Below are 12597 nucleotides of genomic sequence, written 5' to 3'. Positions count from 1 at the left end.
TAAAGAGATGGGAAAACCAGACCACTTTACCTGCCTCCTGAGAAATCTGTGTGCAGGTCAAGAAGCAGCAGTTAGAACGAGACACACTGACTGGCTCAAAATAGGGAAAAGAGTATGACAAGGCTGTATATTGTCACCCTGTATTCAGAGTACATCATGTAAAATGCTGGGCTGGATGAATCACAAGCTGGAATCAAGATTGCCACAACAACAACCTCAGATATGCAGATAATACTACTCTAATCACAGAAATTGAAGAGGAGCTAAAGAGCCTTTTGATGAAGATGAAAGAGGAGAGTGAAAAAACTGGCTTGAAACTCAACATGTAAACAACTAAGAATATGGCATCCAGTCCCATCACTTGATGGCAAATTGGAAGGGAAAAAGTGGAAGCAGTGATGGATTTTATTTTCTTGGGCTCCAAAATCACTGCTGACGATGACTGCAGCCATGAAAATAAAAGACGCTTGCTCCTTGGAAGGAAAGCTATGACAAACTTAGTGTATTAAAAAGCAGAGATATCACTTTGCTGATAAAGGTATGTGTAGTCAAAGCTATGGTTTTTCCAGTAGTCATGTAAGGATGTGAGAGTTGCACCATAAAAAAAACTGAGCACTGAAGAATTGATGCTTTCGAATTGTGGTGCTAGAGAAGACTCTTGAGAGTCCCTTGGATTGCAAGGAGATCAGTCTAATCAATCCAAAAGGAAATCAATCCAAAAAGGAAACCTGAATATTCCTTGGAAGGACTGGTGCTGAAGCTGAAACTCCAATACTTTGGCCACCTGATGCAATGAGCTGACTCATTGGAAAAGACCCTGATGCTGGAAAAGACTGAAGGCAAAAGGAGGAGAGAGAGGCAGAGGATGAGATGGTTAGATAGCATCACTAACTGAATGGACATGAATTTGAGCAAACTCCAGGAGGTAGTGGAGGACAGAGGAGCCTGGCATGCTACAGTCCATGGGGAAAATCAAATTCATAGCTCTGCTGTGGATTTTTGCCCCCACTCCATCGTGGAGACAACCCCTTGCCCCCAGAAAGACCACTCACAAGCTCTTGTCCTCAAACCCCACCTTCGTGGGCCCTCTCCGCAGCATTTGCTCATCAAACAAAAGTAGTCGGATTGATTACTCCTTTTTTCCCCAATCTAATCCACTAGCAAGAGTCAGACACAACTTAGTGACTGAACAGCAACAACAATATCTGAAAATGCCCTTATTAGGCCCTCGGGTTTGATTGATAGGCCTAATGTGGAGTTAAAGATTGAAATTAATTTTCCCTTAAAAATTTGAAGGCATTATGTCCCTGTCTTCCACCTTCAGTTTTGCTGTCGAGAATTTCTAGTGTTACACCATTCTTGATCTTTAGCTTGAAGCCTTGTTTTCCTCCTTAGAAGCCTGTGCTAGTTCCTTTTTAATCTTCAGTTTTCTGAAGTTTTACACTTCCCCCCTCCAGAGATGAGAGGTGCCACAAATTTTCGTGCCTTTGGGGGTTCTGTAGTGCAAATTGGATTGCTTCTTGACTTGCTGCTGCTTTCTTTCTTGGGCATACTTTTCAGTTTCAGATGATTTTTTTTTTTCCTGCAGTCTGCTTCTCTCTTTCTCTTGCCCTTGAGGCTTCTAAGAAAAAAATGACGATAAAAAACTTTACTGTGATTTTAGTGTTGGGGTGGGGGGTGAGCAGAGCCCTCCACTCCTCTCTCTTTGCCTGGAAGTCTACCCATTTGCTGATCACCCAGCTCTGCTGTGGATTTTTGCCCCCACTCCATCGTGGAGACAACCCCTTGCCCCCGGAAAGACCACTCACAAGCTCTTGTCCTCAGACCCCACCTTCGTGGGCCCTCTCCATAAGCATTTGCTCATCAAGCAAAAGTAATCGGATTGATTACTCCTTTTTTTCCCCAATCTAATCCACTAGCAAGGCATGTGCCTAAAATATAGCTTCAGTGTATCATTGCCCTTAGGTATCTAGTCCAGTGCCTGGCACACAGGAAGCATTCACTGGTACATGGGCAGATGAGTGACGTCAACAGGAAGCCAGGAAAATTGTTGTTAAAATTGTGGGCTCTCTTAACATGTTCTGAAAGACAGTCTTTGAAAGTAAAGGCAGGGCGAGTGTTCTAGATTAAAGGATATTTTATAAAGGCCTGGTAACAAGTGCTAAACAGAATCCTTGATTGGATTCCATGTTTGTTTTTTTATTTAAAGCTAGCTAGAAAGGATGCTGGGCTTCTCAGGTGGCGCTAGTCAATGGCACCCCACTCCAGTACTCTTGTCTGGAAAATCCCACGGATGGAGGAGCCTGGTAGGCTGCAGTCCATGGGGTCGCTAAGAGTTGGACATGACTCAGCGACTTCACTTTCACTTTTCACTTTCATGCATTGGAGAAGGAAATGGCAACCCACTCCAGTGTTCTTGCCTGGAGAATCCCAGGGATGGCAGAGCCTGGTGGGCTGCCATCAGTGGGGTCGCACAGAGTCGGACATGACTGAGGTGACTTAGCAGTAGCAGTAGCAGTCATAAAGAACCCACATGCTGGTGCAGGAGACTTCAGAGATGTGGGTTTGATCCCTGGGTCGGGATGATCCCCTGGAGGAGGGCATGGCAACCCACTCCAGTATTCTTGCCTGGAGAATCCTATGGACAGAGGAGCCTGGTGGGCTACGGTCCATGGGGTCGCAAAGAGTCAGACACAACTGAATGGACTTAGCACATAAAGGATACCATTGGGACATTTGGGGAAACTTGATGGATTTTAGGTAATGTTGTATCAATGGTTGTTATGATTATGTGGGAGGATGTCCTTGTATTTAGAAAATAAAAGTTGAGGGCTTTCAGGATGATGTGTTATGATACCTGCAACTTGTTTTTCACATGGTTCAAAAGAAAAAAAAACAACAGCTTATCTCTAGAAGGAAGAAGGGAGAAAAAAAATGTAGCATAAAGTTAACCATGTGTGAATCTAGCTGAATGGAATGTGGGTTTTCATTTTACCGTTCGATTTTACTGTAGGTTTGAAAAATTTTGGAAATAAAAAAGTTAGAAAAAAATCAACAGTGGAGAAGAATTTAAGGAAAAGATATTTCAGGGCTATTTTTAAGCCCCAAAATGCTGAAATTAATTTTGAAGCATGATGTTAAATATAATAAAGCCTAAGGATATATATGTGTATATATGTGTGTGTAGTTAATCAAACCAAGTAGAATTAAGGCCTTCCTGGAAAAGGTACCTCTTAAAAATTTGGCCTGAAAGCCTGGACTCGTCCACCAGGGGGCAGTGCAGGAGCGTCATTCTGTGCACTGCTGAGCGCTGTGGGTTTTCCCCCACATAACTGATTCCACAAGAGGTCGCTCTTCTCTGCACAAAACATTTTCAGGATTCTTAGACCACTTGAATAGAGAATGTGGATAGTTCTACTGCTTCCCGTTTCTTTCTTCCCACTCCGATCTGCTTCTGAGTTCTGTGGATTTTTTCCTTGGCTCCTCCGCTTCGTGGAGTAAAGACTTCACGGAAGGGTCTGGATGAGAGGGGTGCAGATCCGTTCTCCTGTGTGTGCTCCAAACGCCAAGAGTGCGTTTGTCTACTCCCACCCCAGGAATTCAGTCTTTTTATTACAAACTGCCAAGTCATGGTCCTACTGCAGTTCATCTTTAGATTTCCTAGGATCTGTTGAAATTCTAGGAATTTCACTCAGCGGTTTTACCTCTCTTAAACCTGTGATGTGGCTCTTTACTGAGTGATTCAGTTATATGTAGCTCAGACGGTAAAGAATCCACTTGCAGTACAAGAGACGCAGGTTCAATCCCTGAGTCGGGAAGATCCCCTGGAGAAGGGAATGGTAACTCACTCCAGTATTCTTGCCCGGAGAATCCCATGAGGTGGTTGATTTAGAAGGACTGTCTTTCTGTGCAGTTAACCAAGAAAGATGGCTTCGTGTAAATGTTGTAGAAAGTTACCCAGCAGATTAAATGGCTAGCCTGCGGTGAGCGATTGTTCTTTTATTTAACATGTACTCAATGCCTGCAGAACCAGATTGCACTACTGGACTAGAATTAAAAACCACAAGAGTCAGACTCCAAAGCTGCTTATAATAGACAAACGGGATAGAGTAGCCCCAAACAAGTTTAGCAGGGCGCTCAGAAGGAAGTGCTGACTTAAGATATAAGCAAAAGTGCTCAGGTAGGGGCAGGAGGGAGGGATGTTACTTGCTCTATCTTGGCTCAGGACATCGAGTCCTGTCTAGAGATCCTCCAAGGCCAAACTCAGCATCAGGACAACACCAGCCTGTCTGGACAGTGTGCTCTGTCCCTCCCCAAGTGAGCGAAGTGCCCTTCCTGTGTTGTCATCTGTCCAGTTCAGACCTCTGTTATAGTGCGCTATTCGTGGTTGTGACTTTGCATGCTCTCCTCTCCTGAGGACAGAGACTAATTACTAATAGGTTGGTGTATTTTCCCCACTCTGGTTCCATTCTGGTCCCGGGCATGCTTTTTTCTCCCTCTGGGCTCTCTTTTCCTCTTTTTTGAAGTCTTTTTCTCAAATACAATGACATAGACTTGCTAATATCTTAAAAGTAAAGCAAAGAAAAGTAACCCTCATTGAATGCCTTTTTTTGTGTTGGGCGCTTCACTGTGTTAGGTGTTTTACAAGCATCTTCTCCGTTAATCTTGTTCCTCTAACAAGCTCGGCGAACTTCTTCGCTGTTCAAGTCTTTGCACTCACTGTTTCCTTTCCTGGGAACCCGTTTTTCCTCAATTGCTCAAGAAGGTGGTTTCCTTTTCTGCTAACAAACGTGTAGTTTATAGGCTATTCTTCTGGTTGAGTTTATTAGGCTGTGACCCCGCTTTCCTCTCAGTGGGGGGTAGGATCTTGGGGAGGAACTCACTGAGGCCAGCCTGAGAACTTGGACTTCCTCCCTCTCGCTGGGTCCCTGCCCTTCCAGCTGCTCCTCCAGTGCATCCTGGGCACTGGATGTCTTGTTTTTACTAATTTATTATAATTGCTCTGTTTCTTCCTCATGATAACTGATACTCTCATCTAGACTCTATTTCTTTCTAGAAGACGAGGGATTCAGTGTTTTGGTTAGTTTTCCCCTTAAGCGTGGGCTAACTCATCATCTTTTTTTTTTTTTTAATTAACATAATTGTATTTATTTGTTTATTTTGGCCACTCTGTGTGGCATGCAGAATCTTAGTTCCCTGACCAGGAATTGAACCTATGCCCCTTGCAGTGGAATCACAGAGTCTTAACCACTGGATAGCCAGGGAAGTCCCTAACCTATCATCTTTTACCATACAGTTTTGTTCTTTATAATCTGAAAGTCTAGATCATACCTTTGTAAACAGATATATACTTAATTTAAAAACTCATCCGTTTTTACAGCTTTAGTATTAATATAACCAAGTTCTCATCTTCTGTTATGGGGCTTCCCAGGTGGCACAGTGGTCAAGAGTCCACTGGCCAATGTAGGAGACGCAAGAGACGCGAGTTCGATCCCTGGTTCGAGAAGATTCCCTGGAGTAGGAAATGCCAGCCCACTCCAGTATTCTGGCCTGGAGAATCCCCATGGACAGAGGAGCCTGGTGGGCTACAGTCCATGGGGTCACAAAGAGTCGGACACGACTGAGCACATATGTATCTTCTGTTATACCGATCTTCTATTATAAAATCTTACCTTAAAAAATCTCCAACCTTCAGGGCTCAATCTAAGTCCTAAGTCCTCTGAGGTTTTCTGCACCTTTAGTACCTAACATTAATCTTTTCTGCTCTCAGTACCTATACTTCAGTTTGGCCATTAATCTAAAGAATCTTATTTGTTGTTTAATTGCTTTGTCTATCTGTGTCTTATGTGACTGATGAGATGGTTAGATGCCCGTTGATGGTGGCAAAGTGTTCCTAATTTTTGCAGTGTTGAAAAAGAGTCACTTTAAAGGACTTTTTTGAAGCAAAATATTTTAAATATAATTTTCCTAATGGAGTTTTACATATTTTCTTAAACACAGTTTAAAAATTATTCATCTGGTTTAGGTTTTCTGAAAAGCATTTTCTTTGAATATAGGATGATTATTCTGTATTTTTATTATTCATTTTATTCTCAGTATTCATTTAAGAAGACTAATGTGTTCAGGTATAATGCTCCAAGGAAGTGTTTCAGAAAAGAAAGAATATTAATTATTTCCTGTAGCTTATCTATAAAAAGCCATTTCGGAAAGTACATTCATTTTAATTTTTTATCGGGACTTTGTGGTTGATTTTTACAGTTGCTATATTAAAGTCATTTTTAGTCTTCTACAGAAAATGTATAAAGGTCTATTTCATAAAATATTAATATTTTACTAGCTATAATTGTCTAAGCATTCCTAATTATGTGTTGAGCTTTCTAATTCTTACCAGAGCTGCTGTTTCCTGGTGAAGTTTAAACATCAGTCCCCAATCAGTTAGGTTAATCTCTGTATAATATAATTAAATTCATCTGACCTGGTTACTGGGTACATTTTAAATATCAGATTGCTAATCATGACACCGTGACGAATATTTCAATTTTAAAGTTGACCTTTTAGAATCAGCCTTTCTTTAATCTGCCAGTTGTACTTAACAGAAATATTTCTTTTAAAAAGTAACCTGACTTAATGTATTTAATGAGAAAAAAACCAAAGTTATTATAAAATGTGTCTAAAGCAAGCTGTCTTAAAACACTAATGACATTTCTTTTTCTTCATAGAGATACTTCCTAGTTGGGAGCAATCATGCAGAAACAAAATACCGTGTTTTGAAAATTGACAGAACAGAACCAAAAGATTTGGTTATCATTGATGACAGGGTAAGTACCTTGACAACCTGAATACAGACAGAAACCTTTGTACTTCTTTTTTAACAGATATGAAATAGCCTTACAGCTTCTAGCAATGTATACTTTTTTTTATCATACATCTAAAAATGACGGTTTTTCATGGTTGGCTAGAATTTTTAATCTCTAATCTGGTTTCTAAAATTACTGAAGTCAGAAAGTTTGCCAGAATTACACTTTGTCCTTCGTTTTGATTTTTTACGAAGCAAACTCTTTGGATAAGATAATGAATATATTTTCTTAAAGGGGTGCCATTTTAAGGATCTGATATAACTCTCAATATTGCATCCACCGAAGAGATTATTTATTCTTCTTCTTTAATATAAAGCTCCTTGAAGTCAAAAAGGACTTCTCTACTGCAGACTTTTTACTATACTGCTAAAAGTGATTGGTAGGGTCACTTCTGATGACTTGCTAGAGAAATGTTAAGCTATTCTTATCCACATGTCATATTATTAAGAGTTGGGACTTAATTCAGGTGGCACAAAAATATGAGACTTTTAGTCAAAAGAGAAATATAGTAAGGTGGAATTGAACAGTTAATTTTAACTCTCAGGTGAGAGCAGCTAACTAACACTTTGTGTTGAAGTTCCTGTCTGAATATTTCTAAAACCATGTGGATTCCTGGTTTTTCAAAGGTTATCAATAGCTGTAGTTTGGAACTCATTTTCACTAAGCTCTTTGGAAAACCAATTTCTATGTTATAATAACTTTGGATATATTGTATTTTGTGACTTCCCATACTCTTGGGTATCATGGTCCTCCTTCACCCACACACATACCATCTGGCAGTATTTATTAATACGACGTAATGATACTTGGCTTTACTTGGGGGTAGAAGTGGTTGATCGGGGATCTCTTTGAGAATCTAAGAAAAGCTATGGGTCTTCTCATAAAAATACACGTATGCACGTATAACCAAATCTTTGCATACAATTTTAAGGAGTTTATAGATTTCTTGAAACTTGTCTGTGGATTCCTCATACCTCTGAATCTCTGATCCAGAAGATAAGGTTTTGGTATACCTTTTAAGTACAGCAACGTGTGATCCAGTAAGCACCCTTAATTAACTGCTAATGTTAAAAAATTTGTTGGCTTTTTAGAATTGTAGCTTAGTCCTGCACTTTTATATACTTCTCTGTGAAATAGCTAATGATGTAAAGCTGTAGCAAACTTAATTTTCCGAGGTAAATAAATAATGAATCTAAAAATGAAACACAACCTTACAGATTAATTTGCTTATTTCTAGCATGTATATACTCAACAAGAAGTGCGAGAACTACTTGGGCGCTTGGATCTAGGAAACAGGACAAAGATGGGACAGAAAGGTTCCTCTGGGTTATTTCGAGCCGTTTCAGCTTTTGGTGTTGTAGGTAAGAAAGATGCCTCCCTCTTTCAACCTCTTTTTTTTTTTTCTCTGTATAGACTACTTGAAGATAGTTTGCAAGGCTCATATTTATATAGGTTTGTAAATGTGACCTAGCTTCTGTGTCTTTGGTTATTTACAACTGAATCATCTACCACCCAGGTGTCAGATAGCCTGTATATAATATGTGCTATATGTGCAGGATTGTGCTCAGGTTCGTATAGGATATGAACAAATGTCACGATGGCTTGGACCTGTAAGGAGTCTGGCTTGTCAAGAAATGAAAAAGTGAAAATTGGCTTGGACTTGTAAACATCAGCTGGAAAAACAGATACAGGTAAAACCAGCTTTTAAATTAGAGGAGTTTCTCTCAAGGACGCGCTGCAGTGTAAAGTGTCACAAGCTCCTTCTCTGAGTGACAGCTGCTTTCTTACTCTCAGAGAAACTTTGTTCTCTAAAATCACAGACAGTCGGAAACTTTGCTCTTTAAAATCGTGTCAGTGAGAGAAAACATACCCCTGTCGCCTGGATGATCTAAGTCATTTTGACGCCAAGAGGCAGCGTCGGTTGACAAGGCGGAGCTTCAGAGAAGGGCTTTCTGGACGCAGCCGACTGCGGCTCTGTTCACTTTATTGCTTTCAAGGAAATGAGACCCCGAGTCTGCTTCCCAGTCCAGACCTAATGTTTATCTCTTTACATTCAGTCTTGCTCTGGTTTGAGCCTCTTCATTTAAATTTTACCTAATCTCTTTCCCAAATCCTATAATAATGCCTTTACTTATTCATGAACAAGCATAGAAGTGGCCTTGGCCTTTAAAGGAGTCCATGGCCCAGCTTGTGGGGCGTTTGGAAGATGCCCCGCAGTTCTGCTGGTGCGCTGTCCCTCGTGACAGTGGGTCAGAAAACCTGTCTTTGCTCCTGGATTTGTCCCAGGGAGTCTTAGGGTGATTGGATTGGATGGGGGGTTGGGGGGGGCCCAAAACCCAGTGCCCAGGAAACAACTCCAGGACTGGAATTTGGATCCCAGTTGTGCAGTCAATAGTAAATGCTGGAGATTACATAAGAGGTAGACTGCTTGGACCTGGAGTGGCCAGGAAAGATTTCCTGGAGAAGATAAGACTCAGGCTGGACCCTGGAGGAGAAGCAAGCTTTGGATGGATGTGGGGAAGGGAGGCGAGAGCTCCAGGAGGGGTGACGGCAGAAGCTCCGGCGTGAAGATGCCCACGGGCCCTGGAATGCTGGCAAGGGGTCTGTGAGGCCAGATCGCTGGGACCTTGGAAGCCAGGCAGAGAGCAGTTGTGTCTCAGCTTCTCTGTTGGCATGGCTATATTTCAAGTCTTTTTTTTTTTCCCAACACAAAATTATCTTTCTGCTTCTTAAACCCGCTGAACTGTCTGTAATGTTTACTGAGTGGTATCTGTAGATGTTAACAAAATTAATACGGACTGACTTATGCTATATAGTTTCATATTCTTAGGTTCATTTTTCTGATTAGCGCTTTCTATTTGGTGAATGTGTACTTGTTGAGACTTTGATTATGCGCATTCTGCTGTGTTTGAAGTTTGTTTTTCTCGATGTGCTCTCATAGCCCTTCATGTGGAATCCCTTTAGGTCCATTTTGTGTCCTAGGCAGCTGCCAGGGAAGGTTGAGAGTGGTCGGTATAATTAGTTTCTTCTGCATAGGACTGGCACCTTCTGTGTACCTTCTGGTTAGTCTTGACAAATCCCTTGAGGTTTCATGTTTAATGGATAAGTGTTTAATGGATAACGTTTAATGGATAACATGTGCATGTTAGTGTATATCAAGTGAGTTCATGTGTTTCAATTCCGTATATTCCATATATGTTAAATTCCACTTTAAGTGTTACTTAACTCTTAGTCAAAGAAAAAGATCTAGAAATAAAAAAAGTGTCTTAAATACATTAGGCTTAATCAGATACTTAATAGGTTAAACTCATTTCTTTAAATGCTAATACTTTATTACAACTTTTGAAAAAAGTAAATTTCCTAAAGTATATGTAATATTGAATGCCTAATTAGTCAGAGTTAAATATTCAAACTTGAACCTTCCTTGCTAATTAAGTATAATGAGTTGAAGATCAGTTGTGGGTATGTGTGCTAAGTTACTTCAGTCATGTCTAACTCTTTGCCACCCTATGTGCTGTAACCCGTCAGGCTCCTCTGTCCATGGGATTCTCCAGGCAAGAACACTGGAGTGGGTTGCCATGCCCTCCTCCAGGGGATCTTCCTCACCCAGGGATCAAAGCCGTGTCTCTTATGTCTCCTGCATTGGCAAGCGGGTTCTTTACCACCAGCGCCACCTGGGAAGCCCATTGAACTATATTTTAAAATAGCTGCCCTTGGGTGTTTTGGAGTTGTATCGGGCAGTTTGCTTTTTACATTAAGTGGCCTCTAGATGCTGTCCTGGGCTTTGCAGGTGGCACTAGTGGTAAAGAACCTGCCTGCCAATGGAGACGTAAGAGACGCAGATTCGATCCCTGGGTCAGGAAGATCCCCTGGAGGAGGGCATGGCAACCCACTCTAGTATTTGTGCCTGGAAAATCCCATGGACAGAGGAGCCTGATGGGCTACAGCCGACAGGTTGCAAAGAGTTGGACACGACTGAAGTGACTTAGCATGCATGCATGCATGCAGATGGTGTACTGTGTTACTTTAATGGTACTTTGATCATTCTTCATTGTTCTGGGTATATTTGCTTTTAGCAATATTCCTTGCCTCATTGTAAATCTATTGATAACTAAGCTTGTAAAACCATAGCTTTATTTTAATCCACAGATAACCAAGTTTATAGCCAAATAAATACTCGTTTTATACACAGCTATTAATAAGCTTTAGATGAAGACTGAAGATATTGCCATGTTTCTCTTAGGTGGCATTCTTAGATATTGTGGTACGTTTCTATCACAATTTGAGGCCCCTTTGAGACTCATCTTGGATGGTGAAGTCACTGTAAGGTTGACTTGCCAGTAAAGTGACACAGTAATGTACTAAGTAAGCATTTATTACTTTCGTAGAAATGCACTTTATTTATTCTAATTCAACCATGCTTAGAATCTTTGAAGAGTAAATAAGGACTTAATAAAAGGCTATGATTTGTCTAGTATTGGCTAGACAAATGAGGGCTGCTGAAATAGCAAAACACAAAATACTTACCTTGGAAGTATATATAGTCTGATTGTCAGAATAATACATGTGTGAAAGGACTTGAGTGGTTGTCTTCTGTTCTGTGGCTGAAGTATTTTCTCTCTCAATTTTTTCAGCATGCCCACTTTGTGAATATTATTTTTGCTGGACGGTTTTGAACTGTTACCATGGTTAATTTAATTCAAAGTCTATAAGAATCTAGAGCTATGCTTCTCAACTGTCTATAGTAAAGGACCAGTCTTTTTTCCAGCAACGTGTCAAGACCAACACAAGAGCCTACTGAGCATAACTTGCCATCAGCTTGGACCACATGTGACTCATCACATAAGTTCATAATATCCAAACTAGTCTTGCCTGTTCAAGGCAGATTCATTGGTCATGAACTCTGATGATCCTAAACCCTTCCTTTCAGTTTGTTTGCATTTCTTTTCATGGACTGGTACTGAAAGCTCATGGACCGTCTCTGGTCCCTTGACATGGTTTGAGCCTGTCCTGTAGCTGTGCTGCCCATTTATGACTTGTTCCATTGTGGTTTGACAGCCAGGAGGTTTGGGAGACCACCAGATAGGTCATGAGCATCGCTGACCCAGTTTTTTTGTTTTTATGCCCCTGCCTCTTTCTGTGACATGCTACAGAAGCCAAGTCTGCAGAGTCAGAAAATCCATCAGTGGTTGCCAGGTGCTGGGGGTGGGAAGAGTGGATGGACATCAAAGGAGCCTGAGGGGATGTTTTTGGAGTGATGGGAATATTATGTTGGATCTCAGCAGTGGTTACAAGACTGTGTGAAAGTGAAAAGTGTTAGTCACTCTCAACCAGTTTTTAATGAGGTCCTGGGACATGGGTGGAGGCCTGTAGTCCTTCCTACTCTCGGTACTCTGACCATCCAGCTCCTTTTGATATAAGTCCTTTTTCTGCCTGTGTCACCAGTGAGAGGATACTCTTGTAAGCTGCTAATGGGTTGAAGGGGAGTGGTAGAGTGTCTTTATAGTAGACTAAGTGATGGGCTTGGTTGTTCTTTAAAGCAGCACCCTTAGAGACAGTTTGCAGATCCAAGAGAAAGGGAAAACAGCAATGGCATGTGGGCCTCGACTCGTGAGGGGATGATAGATCTGGTGTTAGAGTGTCACTTTGGTCCCTTGTGATTTTTGATACCCCTCTGTCACAGTGCCCAGAGGCTCTGAAGATAGTGACCAGCTGACAGGGTGACCCAACAGGATAGTGC

At 41.2% G+C, this 12597-nt stretch overlaps 1 protein-coding gene across 4 annotated transcripts in view; it reads left to right on the top strand.

Moving 5' to 3' along the window:
• The window catches only part of FIG4 (FIG4 phosphoinositide 5-phosphatase), a 165743-nt gene that overhangs the window by 37784 nt on the left and 115362 nt on the right, over positions 1–12597 (top strand). For all 4 annotated transcript variants that reach the window (XR_014064459.1, XM_081526720.1, XM_081526721.1 and 1 more), the window contains 2 exons: positions 6720–6818; positions 8095–8218. Coding sequence is in view for 3 of the 4 variants with exons in the window: in XM_081526720.1 (XP_081382846.1) it covers positions 6720–6818; positions 8095–8218 (223 nt within the window). In the remaining variant the exon portion in view is untranslated. The remainder of the gene's footprint in view (positions 1–6719; positions 6819–8094; positions 8219–12597) is intronic.

This window comes from Giraffa tippelskirchi, chromosome 9, assembly GCF_054371585.1.
Source record: "Giraffa tippelskirchi isolate mGirTip1 chromosome 9, T2T-mGirTip1v1.2.pri, whole genome shotgun sequence".
Lineage (NCBI taxonomy): Eukaryota > Metazoa > Chordata > Mammalia > Artiodactyla > Giraffidae > Giraffa > Giraffa tippelskirchi.
The sequence above is the reverse complement of the archived record's forward strand: the minus strand, read 5'-3'. Positions and strand labels throughout refer to the sequence as shown.